General features: G+C 41.2%; 1 protein-coding gene across 1 annotated transcript; it reads left to right on the forward strand.

The window, feature by feature from the left end:
- Clgn (calmegin) lies at window positions 1–23,488 on the forward strand. Its single transcript, XM_013029525.1, has 14 exons — window positions 1–144; window positions 852–928; window positions 1,425–1,483; window positions 3,361–3,502; window positions 11,202–11,283; window positions 12,837–13,029; window positions 15,865–16,054; window positions 16,827–16,940; window positions 17,041–17,191; window positions 18,204–18,419; window positions 19,179–19,304; window positions 19,516–19,675; window positions 21,792–21,892; window positions 23,316–23,488. Exons 1-14 carry the CDS (start codon window positions 1–3, stop codon window positions 23,394–23,396), a joined length of 1,836 nt encoding a protein of 611 aa, XP_012884979.1. The 3' UTR covers window positions 23,397–23,488.
- The last annotated feature ends 201 nt before the right edge of the window (window positions 23,489–23,689 follow it).

A 23,689-nucleotide genomic window follows, 5' to 3' on the forward strand; every position in this document is an offset into this window, starting at 1 on the left:
ATGCGTTTCCGAGGCCTTGGGTTGTGCCTGGGTCTTCTCTTCATCTCGGCCAATGCGGACTTTGCTGACGACAGTGTGGAGGTGGAAGACTTCGGTGAAAACTCAGAGGAGATGGATGCTGAGGAGGCCACACCTAGCCCAGAGGTGGGTGGCGGCATGCTGTTCCTCACAAGACCCACAGGAGTACTGCGAGCATCCTGGATAGCACCCCCGCAGGGGTACTGTGAGCATCCTGGATAGCACCCCCCAGGGGTACTGTGAGCATCCAAGATAGTACTCCCCCCAGGGGTACTGTGAGGACCCTTTACTATTATAATTTTTGGGGAAGTACTGGGACGTGAACTCTGGGTCTCATGCCTGGTAGAAAGCCCCTCTGCCGTGTCTCTGTGCCCTTTTGCTTTCTTTATTTTTCTGATAGGGTCTCAAAGTTTTGCCTGGGTCAGCCTGGACCATGATCCTCCTATTTATACTTCCGATGTAATTGGGGTTGACAGGCATTTACCACACGGTGAACCTTTTGCCTTGGCTTACCTTGAACCAGTCTGTATTTCTTTCTGTATTTCTTCAGTAGCTGAGATTACAGTCATGAGCCACCTTGCCTGGCGTGCTCCTAATTACTTTTAATCCCCACATACTGTTAACTTATTGGGGTTCTAAGGCTATGTGAAGTGTGTCCTCTGGCTGCACGCACGTTTCTGTCACCATGCATTGCTCTGTGCTGTCACCATAGCTAGGACAGCCCGGCCGCCTCATGCCGGTATGATGTGCATGTGTGGTGTGTGCTTGCAAGATTGCTTCATTAACATGCCTGTGAGAGGGTAACTCTGAATTCTCAAAATCTTATTTTCTAGGTTTTTAAATATAAGACACCTCAACCTATAGGAGAAGTATACTTTACAGAAACATTTGATAGTGGAAAGTTGGCTGGGTGAGTATTCATTTAGAGAACGTTTTCCTTGCTTTTGACAGCTTTTTGTTCCATATTTATGTAATAGATAAGACAAGGCTTAATTTGATTGGCTACGTACAGGAAGCTACAGATGCATTTTGTATCCCGTAGGACAAATACAACTTAAATTCAGATGACCAATTTGGGTTATTCTTCCAGCCTAAGAAATGGTAAGAGAATGATTAATGCTTAGTGCTTACGATGTGCCAGACCCTGTCCCAGGAAACAGCAAGCTCCTTCCAGGGCTGCGCTGTGAGCGGCTTCCTGCTGCGCGCTGCAGGCAGACTGCACATTCCAGCTCTGGTTTAGGTCCAGCCTTGCAGGCGGTGCACAGGCATCCTTGTCCATCCTCCTCGCACAGACTTATTTTTATGTGAACAATGACTGTATTGGACACTATTTTCCTGTATTTCTAATATGCAAAGCATCTAATCTTATTTTTCAAAGCCAACTTTTTTTTCAACTTTATTTACAGGTGGGTCTTATCAAAAGCAAAGAAAGATGATATGGATTCAGAGATTTCTATATATGATGGTAAAGTATTTATTTGCCTATCAGCTGTCACCTGTCTGATGCAGAGTGTACCAGCTCCCTGTCGAGCCTTGTGCTCCAGTGCCCAGTCTCTTAGTCTGCTGCTCTTCCACATGGGTGGAAATCTCCTTTTAGCCTGACACCTGGGTGTCTAGCACAGCACTGAATTTCCCTCCATAACTGCTAGTCTCTGCATCTCCCAGAGCAGTGTGCCCAGGCTCTGCTCGGCTGGGGCACCCCCCACTGGGCACACCCACACCAAATGACCATTCTCCTAGAGAGTACCAAACAGAGCCTAATTAAGGACAGCATGAGACACATGGTCACCCCGGAGCCACAGCTGCAGGCCGACAGCTGTCTGCTGGGTCTTCAGGCTTAGCTGCAGAAAGAAATGCCCTAGAATCAGGGTCCCCTTCCTTCTAGCCTAAAGCCAGCCTTCTCACTGTGCTGAGGGAAAGCAGGCCTGTTCTCAAGGTGACCTGGGGTGGGATTGTCCGTCCAGGGCCGCATTGCCGTAAGTGTGTAGCTTTCCGTTCAGACCCCAGCATGGGTTACCTCAGAACAGGAGCAAAACCAGTGGCAGTGTGGCATGTGCAGATTTCAGCCATCTCCTGCGTGCCAGCCCAACGCCAGGCCTGCTTGCTGTGCGTCCTCCGCCTAGGGACGTTGGCATCTGGGGGGAACCCTCCATGTGCACACAGCAAGCAAGGCCACATCTAGCCTGAATCCACTTGCAAAAAGGGGCATTTCCCTGGGGAAGCAGGGTCTGTACTCAGCTCGTCTGTTCTGCCTGAAACCCCCCCCCCCCCAGCAGCCGGTGAACGTGCGGCCTTCCAGACACAGTGCCCAGCTCCCAGCATCTGTGCCCCGGTGCTTTGCAGGCTTTTGTTTTTCCAGGAACACGGGGGATTTTTGCTTTTCATTTGTACTTCGTAAGAACCCATTGACACATGTCCCCTAACATTTAGATTCAGTGTATTTGTTTCTACTTTTGTGAACTGACCACTTGAGCCACCTGACTTTAGGTTCTGTGCAGCCATGCTTGGGCCAGGGGCATCCTCACCTCAGGAGCATCCTCCACATCACCTTCCGTGCCTGGGAATTTAGTGTTTAAGCCCCCAAGTGGAAGTGAGCTGCTTGCCTGGCCAGCTAGCCTGGGAACGCTTGTGTGGATGAAGCGTACCGCTGATGACGCTGACAGCAAAGGCGCGGACACGCTCAATCAACATGAACTGAGGCGGGAAGGTCACAGTGGTCTGCAGGCCGCTTTAACATGTCACCCTAGAAATCCAGTGTTGCCACCCTCTGAAACAAACCACAGTTACCACATGCGTGCTAGTTAGAGAAAACTAAAGTTACCCATTTTCATTCCAGTGCCTTAATCAGATACTTTAGTATTTGGTGGTTGTGCCTTTTCATAATTTTATCTAAGGAAATGGGCCCCCCTTTTATGGTACTGGGGCTTGAGCCCAGAGCCATTGGCTTGCTAGATAGGCACTCTTCACTTGAGCTAGGTCTCCAGCGCTTTTAGCTTGGACTTTTCAGATGAGACATTTCATTTTTGCCTGGGGCCAGCCTGGGACCATAATGTTGCATTTCCTATGTTTGTTGGGATTACAGGAGTGTACCACTGCACTCAGCCCTGAAACCAGCTTCTGATATGGGAAAAGAGAACAGGAGAGCAAAGGAAGTGGGGAGAAGAGAAAAGAGGAGGCGAAGAGAGATGCATACACAACATATCAGATATTTCCTGACTTATAATATGGTTTTATTTTTGCTATATCAGTATTGATGAAAAATACATAGTTTACAGCTTATTGGGAAATACGTATTATCAGTATTTTCTGTTTTAATTTACCTTGCTTTTCTTTGTTTTTTAGGAAGATGGGAAATAGAAGAGTTGAAAGAAAACCAGGTTCCTGGAGACCGGGGGCTCGTGCTGAAGTCCAGGGCGAAGCACCACGCGGTGGCGGCCGCCTTGGAGAGGCCTTTTGTCTTTGCAGACAAACCTTTGATCGTTCAGTAAGTCGTAGTATGCTTGTGACCACTCTTTTTCGGGATTTGGGTTCATGTGATTTAGTTGGCATCTGAAGATAGCTTGGACTTTAGTGCTGGGCATAAGATTCTATTTTTTTCAGTTTTATTTAGTTAAACCTTGGAATGTATATATGCACAACCCGTTATTCAGTGAAAACCAGTTAATGATGAAATTAGATTCATTTCTGCCACCAAATAATACAGCACAGTGTAGTCACTTTTTAAATTTCAACCTTTTTTCTGAGAGTTACTTGCTACTAGGATATTAACTGAAATATAATCAAGAGGGAACACAAGTACTGCTGATAAGCTGGCAGAAATTCAGCAGCAGTAGATTCATTTTCAAAGGAAGTGTGGATGGGGTCAGGAGACCTCGCTCCTCCCCGAGTGGGCATGCGCCAGAGGCCGGGCTTGCCCTGTGTCCTGCTGGACTCCACAGGAAAACCACACCCATCATAACAAAACCTCCCTCCTCCTGCCAGACAGGGATGGCACTCAGGAGCATCATTCCCTGAAATGGCCCCCAGAGCCCCGCCACGTCAGACCCTTCTGTTAGATTGATGGCTGGTTCTTCCTGTGCCTGCAGAGTGCCGTCTTGTTTTAAGAGACCTCCCAGAGTCTAGCAATTGTACTTAGTTGAATATATCAGTGTGATGCTTCAAAATATCTGGTCTACAGTAAGTCATCTCAATGAGTTTTGAATACTGACTCATGTAATAGAGCATATGCCCACTATGTGAACAAATTTAAAATAGTTACAGGCACTTAGTAGACTCACATTTGACCTTAGTAGTACTTCTTGATGACTTTCGTTAGCATTTGTTACTTTTTGTCTTTTGTGTTATAGCAATTTCAAACTGACTGGGAGGGTGTTCTTTGTGGTTTTGGTTTGAATTTTCCTTAGGAATAATGACTTGCTACATTTTGGTCATGTGTTTATCTTCTTTTGAGAAACGTCTATTTAGGTCTATTTCTTTTCTTTTCTTTTCTTTTTGGTCGGCTGTGGGGCTTGAACTCTGGGCCTGGGCGCTGTCCCTCAGCTCTTCAGCTCAAGGCTAGTGCTATACCATTGAGCCAGTGTCACTTGCAGTTTTCTGGTGTTTAATTGGAGATAAGAGCCTCACAGACTTTCCTGCCCAGGCTGGCTTTGAACCATGATCCTCAGATCTCAGCTTCCTGAGTAGTTAGGATTATAGGCATGAGCCACCAGCACCCAGTTATGTAAAATACTTTAAAACATGAAAATATATTTTGTATGAAAATGCAGAAATTATTAAAATAGAAAAATATGTGATGTAACGTCATTCTTGAGTATATGGGTATTCTGTTTTTCATAGTACCATTTATTTAAGAGCCTGGCCTTTTTACAATGAATTTCTTCGGTGACTTTGTTGAGGATAAATTGGCTACAGATACACGGATTTATTTGTGGGTTCTCTCTTCTGTTCCATTGGGATATGTGTCATTTTGTTTATGCCAGTTCCATGCTACTTTTTTAAAACATAATTTTGTAGAATGCTTTGACAAGATCTGCTATTGCAATGTATCGGTTTTATTCTGTTTGTTCAAGCTTCCTTGGGGTCTTTATAGTTCAATATGAAATTTAAGACTGTTGTATTTTGTGGTACTGGGATTTGAACTCAGTGCTTGTTAAGCAGCCACTCACCCAGCCCTTTTCACTTTACTTTTTTTTTTGTTGTTGTCAAACTTCTGTACAGAGGGGTTACAATTACATGGGCAAGGTAATGAGTAGATTTCTTATCAAGCATTGTTGCCTCCTCCTTTATTTCCCCTTCCCATCTCTTGCTTTACTTATTTTTTAAATAGTCTTTCATATTTTGCCTGACTATGAATCCTATTTATGTTTCCCACATAAAAAAGATTAAATGCACATAGCACTACACAAGTATTTTGGTTAAGATGAGCCTGTCTAACTTTCCCCCAGACAGGTCTCAAACAGCAGTCCTTCTGATCTCTGCTTTTTGAACAGGCAGGAGCTTCCATGTAGGGTGGGTTTTTATGAAGTATTTTATTGGTATTTTGATTGCGATTGCTTTAATCTGTGTGTCACTCCAGGTAGAATGGACATGTTAGCAATGCTAAGCCTTCTAATCTAAGAACATAGGGTGATTTGTTTTTCAGTACTTTTTAGTTTATTTCATCAGTGTTTTATTATTTTTGTTATAGAGATCATTTACTTCTTAGGCTAAATTTATTCTGAGGTATTTGCGTGTGTGTGTGTGTGTGTGTGTGTGTGTGTGTGTCTTAAATGAGACTTATTTCCTTTACAGCATGCTCATTATTCATATATTAAAATGTGACTTGATTTTTATATGATTACTGCATAGCCTCCACCTTTATTGAGTTTCTTTATTAGTTCTAACAGTTTTGTTAACTGAGCTACTAGAGTAGCTATTCAGGAAGTTAACTTCCTATGCCAATAAGTCCTAGTATTTATCTTATTCTTTTCAGTAGTAGTTTCAACATTTAGATCTTGCATTAAGGTTTTTGTTCTTCTTGGAGTTCATATTCATACAGAATGAGAAGTAGATGTCAGTCTTGCGCATGTGGATATCCAGTCATTCCAGCATTATTTGTTGATGAGACCATTGTTTCTCCAGCATCTATTTTCGGTTCCTTTGTCAAAAGTCATATAGTTGTGGTACTGCAGATTCATTTCTGGGCTGTTTGATATGTTTCTGTGCAACTGTGATGCTATTTGACTCTGTAATATGATTAGAAGTCTAGTTTTGTGATGCCTCCAACATTGGCTTTGTGCTGAAGATTGCTTTGGTTACCCAGGATCTTTTGCATTTCTGTATAAATTTCAGGATTGATTTTTCCATTTCTATAAAGAATGACATTGGAACTTTGATCAGTATTACATTGAATCAATAGATCATCTTTGGCAATATGACCATTATTGTAATATTAATTTTGCCAATCAGTGCAAATGGTAGGTATTTCCATATTCTACTGTCATCTTTATTTCTTCAAAGTTTTATAGTTTTCATTGTAGAGATATTTCATCTCCTTAATTGTTTATTTTTATTTTTGATGCTATTGTGAATTTTTTTAAAATTTTCCTCTCATTCTGTTCATCCTTGGAGTACACAAAAGGCACTCATTTTTGTGTGTTGATTTTGTATCCTGCCACATTGCTGTGAAGGTGCAGGAGTTTGGTGGTAGAATCATTGGATCTTTTAAGTATAGTATCTTAACATCTGCAAATAGGGATAATTTAACTTCTTTCCACATTTGGAACCCTTTATTTCTTTCTCTTGCCTTATTACTTTGGCTAGGAATTCTAGCACTATATTGAATAAGAGTAGAAAGTAGACATCTTTGTCTTATTTCTGATTTTAGAGGAAATGGTTGTTTTCCAACATTTAGTGAGCTGTTGGTGATAGGTTTGTTATAAATAGCATTTATTGAGATATTTTCCTTTTATTCCTATTTTTTTATCATAAAAGGAGGTTGCATTTTGTCAAAGGCCTTTTATGCATTGTTGAGATGATTATATGATCTTTGTCCTTTATCTTGTTTATGTAGTGCATAATTTCTATTGGTTTATGGTAAGCCAATTTTGCATACATGAATGAACCCAATGTTCTCACGGTGTACAAGATTTTTGATGTGTTGTTGAATTCAGTCAGTAAGAACTTTATTGGGATTATTTTCATGTTATCTTTATCAAAGTGAGTACTCCAAGATGAGTATTATTAGCTCTTGTTTGTAATCCTAGCTCCTTAGGAGGCTGAGATCTGAGGATTGCAATTTGAAGCCAGCCTGGTCAGGGAAGTTCATGAAACTCTTTATCTCCAAAAAAACTACAAAAACAAACAAAAAACAAGGAAGTGGAGGTGAGGCTCAGGGACAGTGCCCCGGCCCTGAGTTCAAGCCCTTGGACCAGCACCAAAAAAAAAAGGCATCCAAATTTCTAGTGTACAGAATTGAGCACTGCTAATTGTTTAAACATATACAGAATCATGAACGTATACTGCACATGACTTCTATAGTTGTTATTTTTTCTGTCTGCTAGTTTAAGGTTTGGCTAGTTCATTTTTTTCTACAAATTTGAGGTATATCTTTCAAGTGTTTATTTTAGACATCGCTCTCATCTCTCTGTTTCTATAGGTGCTTATAGATATAAGCGTATCTCTGAGAACTGCCTTTCCTCTATTCCAAATGTTCTGGTGGGTTGTGTTTTCATTTTCATTGGATTCCAAAAAATTTTTAAATTTTTCCCTCTAGTAAGTGTGTTGTTGTGGCTAAATATTTTCTGCAGGTTATTCTACTGTTACACTAGTTTAATTCCACTATGGTATGAAAGAATACAGTATTTTGGTATGAAAAAAAATCCATTTTTGACTTTCTTACATTTTCCAAGACCTTACTTTATGTCCTAGAGATATGACTGGTTTTTGAGAAAGTTCCATGGGCTTCTAAGGAGAATGTGATTGTTCAACTGGTGGCAAAACATTCTATAGATGTCTGTCAGGTCCATTTGTTATATGATATTATCAAATCTCAATCTGTTGATTTTGAGGTAGGTCTAGATGACCTATCTACTAGTAAAAGTGTAGTATTGAAGCTTCCTACTGTCAGTGTTTAGGGTCAATGTGTGTTTTTAAATCCACTAGCATTTGTTTAACAAAGGTGAGTATACCAACATTTAGTGCATAGATGCTAAAAATTGCTGTCTTTTGTTTTTGTTGTTGGTTGTGGAGCTTGAACTCAGCGCCTGGGCCCTGTCCCTGAGCCTTTTCACTCAAGGCTAGTGCTCTACCATTTGGAGCCATAATGCCACCTGCAGTTTTATGGTAGTTAACTGGAGATAAGAGTCTCACAGACATTTGCTGGGCTGGCTTCAAACTGTGATCCTGAAATCTCAGTCCCCTGAGTAGCTAGGATTATAGGCACGAGCCACAGATACCCGGCTGTTATATCTTCTAGGTGGTAAGTCACCTTTATTAATGTGAAGTGACTTTTTTGTCTTTTCTTCACTGGTTTTGACTTGAAGCCTTCTTTATCAGATATGATTGTAGCTCTCCTAGCTGCTTTCAAGGGTCCATGTTTATGTGGACTCTTCAGCCTTTTCTCCTAATCCAATGTTGTTTTTGTCAGTCAGGTGTGTTTCTGGTAGACAGCAAATGGTCAACTTTTTCCTTTTTATCCAATTTACAATTCTTTTTTGATTGGAGGATTGAGACCATTGATATTGAGTACTTCATTGACATGATGTATAGTAGTTCCAGCCATTAAAAAAAATAGTGTTAGATTCTTTCCTGCTCTTCCTGTGCTTGTCTATTTATCCAATGTGATTTTCTTCTCCTTAACTTCAGGTTTACATTCATCTTCCTCTTCTGTGTGCAGGATTTCTTTGAGTACCTTCTGTTGTGCTGGTTTAGTCGTACTAAATTGCTTTAAGCTGGGCACCGGACACCGGTGGCTCACGCCTGTAATCCTAGCTATTCAGGAGGCTGAGATATGAGGATCATGGTTCAAAGCCAGCCAGGATAGAAAAGTCCATGAGAACCTTATCTCCAATTAACCACCAGAAAACTGGAAGTGGCACTGTGGCTCACATGGTAGAGTGCTCACCTTGAGCTGAAGAGCTCAGGGACAGTGTCCAGGCCCAAAGTTCAAGCCCCTCACCAACAAAAAAGAAAAAGAAAAAATTGCTATAGTTTTTATGATAGAATTTTTTTTATTGTTCTTTAATTTGTGTGATAGTTGCACTTGGTAGAGTATTCTAAGTTGGCAGTTTTTACTTGCAATGCTTCAATAACCTCCTGGCTTATGATGTTTCTGTTGAGAAATCATTAGTTACTCTGATGGTCTTTCCCATTAAATGACAAGCTTTCCTTGTTCTCTGTTTTTGGTGTTTGAACTACAATATGATTTTGGAAAGTTCCGTTCTTGCTTTATAGGGTTTTCTCAACGCCTCCTGTTCCTGGCTTTCTCTTCAAGTTCTCTATTCCTTTGTTGAGTATGTTACCTAAGCCCTAAGCCATCACCGCCTCACCTCCCTCTAGGCCCATCATTTGTATGTTTGCTCTTTTGCTAGAGCCCAAACTAGTAATTTCTTGCAAATCCTTTTGTATTTCTTTCACCTCTGTATTTTTGTCAGATATTTTCCATGTCTACTACGTCTTCAACACCTAAAAGTTAGCCTTCTATTTCCTCTACTCTGCAGGAAGTGCTTTCCACTATGTTTTCATTTCCAGGTTTCAGGGGGGTTTGTTTGGTTTTGTTTTTAATTTTTTTTCTCACAATGTCTGTATGTCTGTTAGGATCCTTTTTTCATGTCTTGCCTTGATTTCTTCATTTGTTTCTTTGATCTCTTTTTAAATGTTTAGTTGTATTCCTTTTGATCTCATTTAGCTGTTTGCATTTACTTGGTATTCATTTGACTTCTCTTTGACTTCATTTACTACTTTGGTTGGGTTCTCTTTGATTTTATTGTTTATAAATATCCTGTTTCATTTTTAACATTCTTATAATAATTCCTTTGATCTCACTGTTATTCTGATCTTTTGTTGTTTAATTATTGTTGTTTAAGCATTATGTTTCTTTACTGTCTCATATTTCCTAAATTTATATATTGGGATTTACTCACTAAAATACAACTTGTAGTTTTGAGTTTGCCATCTGCAGTTAGTCTCTACATTCTCACAAGATTAGCTGGTTTGATGTTCCATTTGTCATTGCTGGTATTAAATTACATCTTGCCAGTAACAAATTCACCAATTCAATTCCCAACCAGATATTTACAAGTAGCAAATTACCATTGGTGGCATTATCTACACAACCAATAACATTATATATGCAAGACTTAAAACTAATCATCTATTAAAATGATCATTTTTTATTATTTCTTCAATTTTCATCTTTTTGTTTTATTTCATTAAACAAAATAATCAATTCTGGGTTTTTTCTGCACTGAATTGCTTGTTATAAATTTATAAGTCATCTTAGCAAGACTATATTTCTTGCTTGTTGTCTTAACAAAACTATTTCAAGAAAATAGAAAAATTTTGCTGAGAATTGTAGTGCTATAAATCCATGAGAAGACACTCAGTGGTTTTTTACTGTTAAAGAACTATAATTTCACATATATCTGAGCTTGTTAGATACCAAATACTCCCATATTCTTGACAGACAATATGAAATCTCTTTGCTAGAGGTATTTAATGAAGTATATAACTTATTGAACATAACTTAGGTGTATTGAACATAACTCAGTAGTAAGCTCAGAATATCAAAAATCATGAGCAATTTCTTTGAACCCTGTTGTAGGTTTTTTGGTTTTTTGTTTTGAATTTATAAGGAATATGGGTAATATATGCCTACTGAGAATTTGAAATTTACTCTTGTTTTATCTAAAGTTATTTTATCCTCAACAGTTTTGTTAGAAAAAAATTATTACTTAAATGAATCACTAAATGAATTATATAATTGAACTAATCATCTTATTTATAATACTTTATATGTATGCCTTGAGATGACATAGTAGAAAAGCATTTTTGTTAATTTCCTATAGGTGTGCTTTGTACATATGAACTACTATAGAGTGATATAAAACATTTCTGTCTAAATGAGTTATGAGTGCTACATAGATTTTAAAGAGCAATTAGTAATTTTTATTTATCAGCAGTATGGTTCTTTTTCCTTCATGTAGATATGAAGTGAATTTTCAAGAAGGTATTGATTGTGGAGGTGCATACATTAAACTACTAGCAGACACTGACGATTTGATTCTGGTATGATCTTTTAATACTTCAGAAAACCTTAATAAAGTTAGTAAGTATTTTTAAGGAATAATTGTTACAATTAAAAACTTCACTTTCAACTTTAGGAACCTTGAATGTTTTTTTTTCTGTTAGTTTATGTAGTTTTTACAGTTTGTCTTTGAGTTCCATATGAAGCTGCTACATGAATACATCCATTTTAGAAGATAAAACTTGGCCACAACTATAAACACATGCTGACATGGTGCATATTAATGCTGTGGAAAGGTCAATTTACAGCACTTTGTAAAGTAAGAATTATGTTTGTTTAGGAAAGCAAGGTAACACAGCAAAGCAGTAGAACTTAAGTAGGCAGAAAACTAAGTTAAAAGGTGGACTAACTCAAGACCAATAATGTGCAGAAAATAGCTAATTGAAACTTTTCCATGTTGAAGTAGCTTAAGAATCTAAGAACTTATATTAAGACCACCTGGGCTGGGCACCAGTGGTTCACACCTGTAATCCTACTTACTCAGGAGGCTGTGATCTGAGGATTGAGGTTGGAAGTCAGCCCATGCAGGGAAGTCTTTGAGAGTCTTATCTCCAATAAACTGCTCAGAAAAAGCCAGAAGTTGGGCTGTGGTATAGTGCTGGCCTTGAGAAAAAGAAGCCCCAGGACAGCACCCAGACCCAAAGTCCAAGCCCCGGGATGGGCAAGGGAAAAAAAAAAGAATGCCTAAAGTGTGGGGGATTTCTTACCACATTCTCCCACAGTAGAGAAGGGGTATAATAGGAACTGTGCACATAACAGGAATGAACTAAAAGGGTCATCCTTGAGATGCCTGTGCAGTTGCTGTGGATTAAAGGCTCTTTTGGTTGGCTCACTTGTAGGATATGTTGAAGCCCTTGTTTTTGGTGATTGAAGGTAAAAATGACAGAGCTGGTGGCAAAAGTTTAGTGGCTGATTTGGCAAGGCTGACTTATCCAACTAATCCTCAGAGAAAGCTTGTAAATTAGGCACTGTTGTCTCTACCCTTCAAAGGTAATAACATGGAGACTCAGAGAAGGTAAAGAAGCATGCACTCCGGGCCTCACACAGCAAGCTTATGCAGCAGCCTAACACAGAGACCCAGTATCTATATCCCAGACCTCTTCACCAGCATGTCAGGCTGGATACATTTGGGGTGGATCTTCCATTTTCTGCTTAGATTGGTCATTTTTTCATGCCTTCCTGAACAACAGTAGAGAGTAATCCTTTTAGCTTTAAGATTATAAATATACTATCTTCTAATGATTGATTCTGCATGAAATACTAACGCAGATTTACATCAAGTAATTAAAGCTACTTCATGATGTTGTTTAACATCATCTTCTCAGGAAGTGGCTGGTATATGCTTCAAAAATAACGATTTTCAAGCAAAGTTTGTCACGTATCCATATCCTTTTGTCATTTGTCATTTACTCATAGCCTATGTGTCTGTGTTGTTAGCGTATGTACAAGAGTGAGCTTTACCCAGGGGACAGAATAAAGAAAGCATTAAATTCTCTAATTCTAGACTAATTCCAACATTCATCTCTTTTTGAAGGAAAATTTTTATGATAAAACATCCTATACCATTATGTTTGGACCAGATAAATGTGGAGAAGATTATAAACTTCATTTTATCTTCAGACATAAACACCCCAAAACTGGAGTTTTTGAAGAAAAACATGCCAAACCTCCAGATGTAGATCTTAAAGAGTTCTTTACAGACAGGAAGACTCATCTTTATACCCTTGGTATATCCTTTTAATTCACTGGTGATGCGAAAACGTGCTGACTACAGATATACTCGTGGCAAGTGCTGTGGGGACAGAAGGAGCCTGGACTCGTGCCAGGCTTGTCTTGTGGGTAAACGGCTGCACGCAGGGGCAGCACCACAGAGGGTGCCGTGCTGGGTGAGGCAGGTCAGAGGTCAAAGGCAACATGGTGTCCAGCTTGCAGACTGTGGGGAGACTAGAGAAGGCTATGCTGCCCTTGTCCCTGAGCAGAGATGGAATGGAGAAGAAAGGAGGGGACAGGACATGTTACCCCCGTGACACTGATGCCAGAAAGGCAGGGAAGCAGAAAGTGAAGCGGCTCAGGAGAGGAGGTCCTCAGTGCCAGGGTAAGAAGGTGGGGCTCCACTGTCTGCAGTAGTGATGGCTGGTAGGCCCTGCCTTGTGGTGCTGGTGCCACTTGGCTGACACTGGAGAGAATAATTGAGCCAACCGCATGTTAACATGCATAGCTCGACGTAAGTAAGTGGGAGTCTAACATGGTGTTGAGGACAGAAGAGTACCACATGAGGAGTGTTTTTCAGTTCCTAAGTATGTACGGTTACAGCGAATTACTTAAAACCATAGCATTTCAGAACTTGAGCAGGACGTTAACAATGGCTCTAAGCAGTTTCCTTTCTCAAGTTTCAACTCCATCACAGACTAGATACTTGAGTTTTCTTTCAAATTCTGCGATGGCAGAAATCTTGTGATATTATTATTTTATGTCAAGTCAGTGCCCAGTTTGATGATAAACTGGTAGTATACTAGCCTTAAGAATTTTATTCCTTTGAAACCAAAATTCCATTTTCAGCAATTTATCCAAAGAAAATAACTCAGAAAAAAGAAGACAACTATGGATGAAGATAAACTGACTTGAGGCAATCTCAGTGTTATATAGGGGGAGTTTCTGTACAAGGCAGAGATGATAAATGTGAATATGTTTAGCAACAGGAAACAGGCTTAGACCAGTGAGTAACCTTTACCTGAATGTGCAGAATCTCAAATGCATGTCCTGTTTGGATTTTGGAGCGTTTCACATTTCCAGATTAAAGGTGTTCAACCAATGAAGTCCACAAAAATATTCTAAAAGCCCAAAACCAAGCACAGTGAAATGTGCAACACGTCTGGCCTCAGCATTTAGCCTAAGAGATCTTCAACTTGCTGTGTTCCAGTGGGCCTCTGGGCAAAAATATGCAAGCAGTTAGGAAAGGACTAGAAAGCAAGAAAATAGTGTTCATGATCATTTGATCTGCCCCACCATATGGGAGGCATGAAGTAGCCCTAGAGCGAGAAGGGATGGTAGGCTGGAATTGAATTGCAAGTCTGACTCTTAAACATTTTCTTCTTTTAATACACTCCAAAGCATTGATCTTTGTGTTTGAGTCATTGAATGCCATTTTTAAATCTGTGGTGCTGTCTTAAAAGACACTATCCTGTAGGGTTCTTGGGGGAATTGATTTTGAGACAAGGTACCAGTGTGTGGCCCGGTGGGTCTCCAGCTTACCCTCTGGCTACGGCTGGGATTTGCCCAGGAGTCCGTTTTTAACATGTGCATATCTGCAATGTGCTTTTTTGGTTTTAACTGTAATTTGAACAAAAAATTTCAGTTGCAACGTCTGTTCGAGACTTGCTTCAGAAATTGCTTTTTTTGAATTGGGAAGACCCAGTTTTTTGTTGTTTTGTTCGTATCTTATGCTTAGCTATACTTCAATCTTGCTTTGGTTGCTGCCAAGTAGCTTTTATAATCTTAGCTAAAAAGATGAGGAAATGGTGGAGGAAGAAAAAGTGGGTGTGTGTCTGTGTTGTGTTTGTGTAGAAATTAGAGTTGGGTAGCAGAGTTTGGTCTTACGTGACTGAAAACCTCTGTGGATTGGAACTCCATTAGAACTGGTTCTTCTGAAAGTACTCAACTGTATCTCTGGTTGTCTGGACCCTCTTGATGTCTGCTGGCTGCATCCACTTCTTCTGTTTTCCGAGTTCTTTTTGGCTTTCAATGTAATCCAGTCTGGGGGCCTACATGTGTGTTCTAGGCTGGCCTTGAACTTGAGGTCTTCCTACCTCATCTTCCCAAGTGCTGCGATTACAAATGTGCATGTAACATGTGCATGTAAATGTTACACAGTTATTTCTACCATCATTCTTGCCAAAGACCTAAATTTTATCCACAAGAAGGAAAAGTTCTTTCATCATTACTTACGAAAATTTTGGCTTGAGGAATTTTGGAATTTCCTTGGAGACAAGCATGCTAGCAGGTGTGAAGCTGACTGTGTCAAATGATCCAGAAGACATATCATGTTAGAGTATGTGAGTGATAACAGTGTGGCCATTCCATTCCAGTGCAGGAAATGGCTTTCTAGAGGAGATGCCCTTGTTTGGAGGAAAGGTTCACGAACATGGTCAGGGGTGATGTGTAAAAGGTGAAGTGCTTGCCCTCAAGTGGCGGTGGCGGGCGGGGTGGGGGGTGGGAAGTGAGCTCTTCCTGTTGTACTTGAAATTTTTTAAGTTTGAGATTGGGTAAAAACCTTTTTCAAAGACAATTGTTAGGTTCCTTCTGTAACTATAAAGGAACAAAACAGAGATCCTGAGTATCAAACTGAGTTAGCATTAGGTTAGAAAAAATACAGTTTAAAAACATTTTTCTTCATTTTAGAAAGTATTATTTCTAGTTATTTCAGCATATTTTGATGCAGTGCATTGGTGGGTCTAGTTTTATTTGGGGTAGAGATATTTAAACGTAAGTCATTTTATTCATTAGAATATTCTCTTTAAAATGTCTTACCATAATGACTATAAAACATTTAAATTGTTCTTTAGTGTTGAGCCCAGACGACACATTTGAAATATTAATTGACCAAAAGGTAGTAAACAAAGGAAGCCTACTAGAAGATGTGGTTCCTCCAGTTAACCCTCCCAGAGAGATCGATGACCCCAACGACAAAAAGCCCAGCGAGTGGGACGATAGGGCGAAAATCCCCGATCCCTCGGCGGTCAAGCCGGACGACTGGTGAGCAGAGCTCAGAGGCTCCGTGGCAGGGCGCGACTGGGCGTGGCTAGCAGGACGTGGACCGCGTCAGTGACATTTCCACCCAGTGAGGCCTCTTCTTCACAGCCAAGCCACTCACTTTTCACTGTTATGTGAAATGCTTTCCTAAAACGGATTTTGCACTTCCCTTCCTTTTGCTTTGTCCTCGCTGCTGCTGCTGCTGCTAGTGTGGAGCTTGAACCCCAAGCCTGGGTCTGTCCCTGAGCTCCTTTTGCTCAAGACTAGTGCTCAACCACTTTGAGCCACAGCACCACCACTTCCAGTTTTCTACTGGTTAATTAGAAGTAATAGTCTCATGCACTTTCTTGCTGGCTTTGAACTTTGATTCTCAGATCTCAGCCTCCTGAGCCACCAGCACCTGGCTCCTTTTGCTTTTTTTTTTAAGTGGTTTTTTTTTGTTTTAATTTTGTTGAATTTTTCTGTTGTTTATATTTTATAATTTCAGCGCTGTGGAGAAAATAACATAATCTAAAATACTAATATACTTAAATTTTTAGTTTGCTCTTTATTGTGTATGTATGAATATTATATGTGGCTGTTATTTTTTTCCTCAATGTATTAAGAAGCAATCTAGAATTCACTCAGATCAGTGTGCTTAACCAGAGCCTTGTCCCTTATCTCGTCTTGTCCTTCCTTCCTTCCTTCCTTGTTTGCGTCCTTCTGCCTTCTGAACTTCATCATGCACATTCTACCAGGTTGTGGGGTGACTATTAATGAACATAATATTTTACAGGGATGAAAATGAACCCGTGCAGATAGAAGACTTAAGTGCTGTTAAGCCTGAAGGCTGGCTTGATGATGAACCAAAATTCATCCCGAATCCGAACGCTGTGAAACCAGATGACTGGTGCGCGCTCTCTCCCCGGGCTCATGGCTCTGGTGTTTCTCCCCACTTCTTCCCACTAGCCTGGATGGTGATGCCTGCTTTGTTGTTGTCCTTTTCTCAGGAATGAAGACCTGGACGGGGAGTGGGAGGCGCCTCGGATGCCAAACCCAGCCTGTCACATCGGATGCGGTGAGTGGAAGCCGCCCATGATTGACAACCCGAAGTACAAGGGTGTGTGGAGGCCGCCGATGGTCAGCAACCCCGACTACCAGGTACCCCGTCTGCCTGTGGTTATCTGCTCCTAGTCACCCAGCAATCCCTCACACTGTGTTAGAAGTCTGACACGCAACTTCATGAAGTTGAAGGAAATTGACCTCATGTAATCTGTGTTTACACAGTAAAGCATTCTTCATATAATTTTGTAGGCTAATTAAGAACAGAAGATAGATCACTCTGTATTATATTCTTCCCCAGTACTCAAGCAAGCTCACCCTTGGAATAAAGTTCTCATTTAGAAGTAAAAAAATGACTGGTAACCCAGAAGACTCTCAGCGCGTTGTCATCAGTAGTGCCCATAGTTTTATTTTGTTTTTGTTTAGTGCTGCTGCAATTCAGAATTTTAAAAATATTAGCCAGACATGTTTTGATTACATCCGGGTTTTTCCATATTAAAACTGTTGATACTGTTCATTGGACCTAGTTTCATCTTCCTGATTATCCAATGGCATTTTCTGACATCACACGTGCATCTGCATCTCCCAGTTCTTGCTGTCTCTGGAGTATTCATCTCTTGGGTCCCATATTCATGTCATGACTTTAAATGCCACAGGGCAGAAGCCAGGTCTGTCTGGACCACCACTGGCCCAGGGCCTGGCGCAGTAGAAGTGTCTGACGGCAGCATGAGCCCCCACCTTGCTGAAGGGGTCTGGCTTGACTGGCAGTGCAGTGGCTTTGGAGCTGATGGAGCTGTGTGTGTGTTGAGCAGTGATTCTGAGGTGCACCGGACTTCAAGCCAAGTCTGTCTGGACACAGGTGGATGTCTGCCTGCGGAGCTTTCCGACTTGGGCAACTTGAACAGCATCTAGCATTGAACAACTTCATTAAATCTTTAAAAAAAAAAAAAGTCTAACATAGTGTAACTTGTGCAACTCAAATGTTTATATATGCTGGATTTTACTTTGTTTTTTCCCTTTGCAGAATTTAAAGTCATTCATCAGCAGCTGTTTCTCAAGAAGTATTTATAGTTGTTTTATTATTAATGTCTCCAATTATTGTTTCTTTCAGGGAATCTGGAGTCCTCAAAAAGTTCCCAATCCCGATTATTTTGAAGATGATCATCCATTTCTTCTGACTTCTTTTCGAGCTCTTGGCTTAGAGCTTTGGTCGATGACCCCTGACATCTACTTTGATAATTTTATCATCTGTTCAGAAAAGGAAACAGCAGATCACTGGGCCACAGAGGGCTGGGGAGTAAAACTAATAGTAGCAAATGCTAATGAGGTATGTGTAGGGTAGTAACAGGCCAGCCACCCTCCTGGCTCTGTTACACAAATGACCCCTTTAATGGTAACTAGAATGCAGTAATGTCTACACCACGTTAACCACTTTTCACAGAAATGCGAATAAGTTTTTAAATCTAACTTGATTAAATACTATTTCATTTTAGCCCCAAATCTTAGACTGTACAGAAAAGGTTAAGCTAAATATTTCAACATAATGCATCTTGGAGGTGTCTTTAAGAACCAATTACCCATGAAGAAATTTGGTTCTTCAGACACTCTACCAGCCATCAAAAGAACAGGTCAAAGGACACTCTTTTTGATGGCCAATGGCCCTGGCTTTTATTTATTTATAGACAGTTTTCTTATTGAAGGTTATAGTGAAATTTCTTTATATGAGAAAAGGACACAGTAATTCTGAGTCTTGTTTTTAGTGATAAGTGTTTTCAAAGTATAGAAGTAGAGTTGTGTACTTCTAAATGAACTAGATAATATACGCATGGAAATAGACCCACCCTGAGATTTCAGTAGGGAATGAAGTCACTTGTCTTGTGGTATAAGTTTCCATGAATGTTGTATCACAGTTCCTATTCAAATCTCACTAAGTTATATGCTTATTGTAATATGTAACCTAACAAAGTGTGAAAATGAAGGACTTGTTTTTGACTGACAGGAAAAATGGCTAGCTAGAATGCACGTTTTGGTGGTTGGCTTTCCCAATGCAGGTTTGTAACACCTTTGCTGGCTTCTCCCCCTCTAGCCTGGCGTGTTTACACAGCTGATGGTGGCTGCTAAAGAGCGCCCGTGGCTTTGGCTCATTTACTTCGTAACAGCAGGGCTGCCAATCGCACTGATTACTTTGTTCTGTTGGCCAAGGAAAGTAAAGGTAAAGAACACAAATGCCCCTCAACTTTTCCTTTTCTTTCCAGTTTGCCTGTGTTTAGGCATTCTATGCATTGAGCAATTCACTCTTAAATGCAATGAACTAAATTTCCTAAATCTTAATAATGATTTACTGTGTATGCTATTTATTGCAAAAAACATTTTTAAGTGGTGCTTTGCTTTGAGTAAAAATAGCCTATGTTTAACTACAACAGAAAAAATACGAAGTTGCAGCGTCTATGAAAACAGATCTCTGTAAGCCACAGACAAAGGGAGCTCTTGAGCAGGAAGTGCACGAAGAGAAGGCCGCCCCAGAGCAACCTGCAGACTTGGAGGAGGAAAAAAAGCAAAGTGATGGTGAAGTTCCTGAAAAAGGTCAGTCTGTGATGGCGACTTACCTTCGGGGTTCTGACCCCACTCGTGCAAGCGGGGTATCGTCCTGAAATAACCAGCCGGTGTGCTTGCCGGTCTGTCTGCAGCTTGTACAGCTGAGCTCCAGGGACAGGGCGCTCATTCGGGAGGAAGTTGTAGCCCTGCCCCCACGCCTCATCGCTGGCCAGCAGTTACAGACCCCACAGGCCACGGCCTCGTGAGGGGACTTTGCGTGCCTTTGAGAATGTAGAGGAGGCACAGAAGTAGATGGTGTGTACATGAAAAACAGGTAGATGGCAGATGATCACAGCAATGAAATCAACATCAGATCTTCAAATGGTTGTTGTGGATCTGGTAGTCTTTTCTGTAGAATAGTTTCCCGAGAATGCTGCTGGAATATATATGAATATATACATATATATGTATACATACATATATGTATATATACATTCCTTCTCCCTTACACTGAACTACTTGACAGTGTTAGAACTGAGTTGTCAAGACCTCCTTTTGCACATCTACGTAGAAATAAAACCAGCCAATATCAGCGTGACTTAAAAACCATCTTTCTCTTCTTATTCCTGTACCTGGGCTTGAACTCAGGACCTCACTCATTTGGCTTTCTTGCTCATGAGTTGGTATTATACCACTTGACCCACACCTCCAGCTTGGTTTTTCTTGTTAACAAAAGGTAGAGTCTCACAGATTTGGCTGGCCTCAAACTCAATCCTCCAGACATCAGCCTTCTGAGAAACTAGGATTATAGGTATAAATCACTGGCATCCAGCAAAAAAAAACTATCTAAAAAGAAAACTACATGTTTACATACATGTACCTGCACATGCACATGTACATATGTAAGTTTTTTTAGTTTGTTCTCAGCACCTTTTCTTTGTAACCTGTAATGCTTATTAGTATGTTGTTTCCATGAACTTAAGAGGGATTTATGAGGTGCTCTCTAGGAAATACTGGAGTATGACAAGAGAATTGTTCTAGAAGGTCTGTGTCCACCATGTTCTGCACGTGTGTATGCGGAATACATGAGCATGTTCCTCCCCCCCCCTACTTCCCCCGTCCCCCTCCCCCACGTTCCACAGCTCCTGGGGCAGGTGTCCTGTGCTCTGTGGTGAGGTGACTGAGCTGAAGTGCAGAGTGGAAACCAAATAAGTCAGTGAGCAGAGGACACCAGGCAGTGTGCACGCAGAACACGGGTAGAAAACACCAGACAGCGTGCACGTGGAACACGGGTAGAAAACACCAGACAGCGTGTATGCAGTACCCGGGTAGAAAACACCAGACAGCGTGCACGCGGAACACGGGTAGAAAACACCAGACAGCGTGCACGCGGAACACGGGTAGAAAACACCAGACAGCGTGCACGCGGAACACGGGTAGAAAACACCAGACTGCGTGCACGCGGAACACGGGTAGAAAACACCAGACAGCGTGCACGCGGAACACGGGTAGAAAACACCAGACAGCGTGCACGTGGTACCCAGGTAGAAAACACCAGACAGCGTGCATGCGGTACATGCATAGAAAACACCAGACAGCGTGTACCCAGTACACACGTAGAAAACACCAGACAGCATGCATGCAGTACATGTGTAGAAAACACCAGACAGCGTGCACCTGGTACATGCATAGAAAACACCAGACAGCGTGCACCTGGTACATGCGTAGAAAACACCAGACAGCATGCACGTGGTACATGTGTAGAAAACACCAGACAGCGTGCACCCGGTACACACATAGAAAACACCAGACAGTGTGCACACAGTGCAAGCATGTAAACACAGGCCATTGGCATGGTAAAAATGAACGATCACTGACCATGAAGGGAGAGTTACTATTAATATTACAGTTACTAAGCACAGGAAAGACAACCGTTTCTTGGGTTTTCATATACAATTCTAGAAAGCTGTTCCTTGCCACACAAAGGATCTTTGTTACTTATAAAAAAAATATGAAGTACTTGAAATTTATTTTTTTTAACTCTGAAAGGAAGAAACTGGTTTTAAATTTTGGAATTCAAATACATTTTCTTTATCGTATCTACTTTTCAATAGCAAAACTCTAATTCACTAAGTCTTTGCCTTTAATAAAATGTACATTCTAGAGGAGGAAGGTGAACCTGAGGAAAGGAGTCAGGAAGAAATTGAAATCATAGAAGGGCAAGAAGAAGGGAATAAGTCCAATAAGTCCGGATCAGAGGATGAGGTAAGCACCCTTCTATCAGAAAAGAAAGTTCTAGATTTAGTTGTCACACACACACACACACACACACACACACACACACACACGCTGTCTCAACCAAAACAGCATCCAGTTTGAGAATAAATTTTTGCCAAATTTCATGAGCTTTCATAGTTTTGAAACTGATAAAAGCAGGAGAGCAGAAACACAATGCATTGTGTTGTGTTATTGAAACGTAAAGGGTAGTGCCAAGTCAGTACAAAACTATGACTCTGTCATTAGCACATTTCATTGAAAAACAGAGCCGGACGCCGGTGGCCCATACCTGTAATCCTAACTACTTGGGAGGCTAAGATCTGATTGTTGCTGTTCGAAGCCAGCCAGGGCAGAAAAGTCCATAAGAGTTGCATCTCAAACCAACAAAAAGCCAAAAGTAGAGGTGTGGCATCCATGGTAAAGCACCAGCCTTGAGTGAAAAAGCCAGGCAAGGCCCTGAGTTCAGTACACAGACTATTTGGGTATCTGAAACACAATCCTTATGGATACAAGATAATTCTGTGGCTTTTGTAAATACATGTCTTGAAACATTTTTGAAATATACCATCCGCTGAGTAGATGAGCAACACCTGCCAGTGTGCTTTCAAATCTTCCAATGAACGCACTCCTTTTGTGACCTGACAGAAGATGGAAGTGTCCACAGGGCCTTTTCATCTCCAGTCAGGCAGGGTATGGCTGAGCACAGAAGCCAGGAGCCGGTGTGGTCTGCGTCTCCAGCCCTGCAGAGTGGCTGTGGCCCAGTAGGGCCAGTGCTGCCCTGCTGGTGTGTCAAGTGTGCTCGGTGCTGTTGGCTTGTGTTCTGAAGCTTGCTCAGTACACATCCCTGGTGACTAGTCTCAACTATCTTAGAGTTTTGAGAGACTTTGGGACCTACTGTCCAGTAGAAATGTCCAAGTACAGAGGAGTAGGGTAAGACGTCTGGCATTGCTTCAGACATGCTCCCATGCGTCCCGGCTTACCTGCACATCTCAAAACACTTCATGTAACTTACTTCCACCTTCTAGCCTTTCCTGAGCTGAAAATAACTCATAAAATTATAAAATACTCTGCTCCAGATGTCTGTGTGGTGTACAATCACATTCTGAGAAAAGAAAAAGGAAAACCTAGAAAGCATTAAATTGGGTATTTTCATTTCTTTTCCTCTCTTCTAGTTTGTCTGGCAGAATTGTGTACTAAAATTTCTGAAAAATGCTCTGGACAAAGCGAGTCAGCAGATAAATACTGCACTGACCACCCACCGCTGCTTAGCGCCTCCTCACTAACTCTGATGTGACACTAAGTGCCACCTTTAGAGACACGGTGTACACGGTGCTTGCAGACACTTCATCAGGCCCACACAGCACCAAGGATGTTGTTTACTGTTAAATGTTTCCAAAATTGCTTTCTGCAGATGAAAGAAGCAGACGAGAGCACGGGCTCTGGGGACGGACCGGTGAAGTCGCTGCGCAAGCGGAGGGTGCGCAAGGACTGAGCGCTGCTCTTGAGCTCGAGTCATCCCGGGGAGAGGTCCCGACTCTAGAGGGAGTGTGCCACACCCTGTCCACCTGCCCCAGCTTCCAACAGACCTGCAACCCTGTTCTTGGAGATTTATTTTAGTCTTTCTTATGAGGGGGGAAAACAGTCTTTGTATTTAGAATAAAAGAGTGGCAAGTTACACATCAGATTTGAGATGGATGTCATTACAAGTTAGTTTTAATAGTTGAAGGTAGTTTGGGTTTCTTTTACAGAACAAAGTACTGTGAAGCAACCTCACTGATTTGGAAA

This window comes from Dipodomys ordii, unplaced genomic scaffold (assembly GCF_000151885.1).
Source record: "Dipodomys ordii isolate 6190 unplaced genomic scaffold, Dord_2.0 Scaffold119, whole genome shotgun sequence".
NCBI classification, from domain to species: Eukaryota; Metazoa; Chordata; class Mammalia; order Rodentia; family Heteromyidae; genus Dipodomys; species Dipodomys ordii.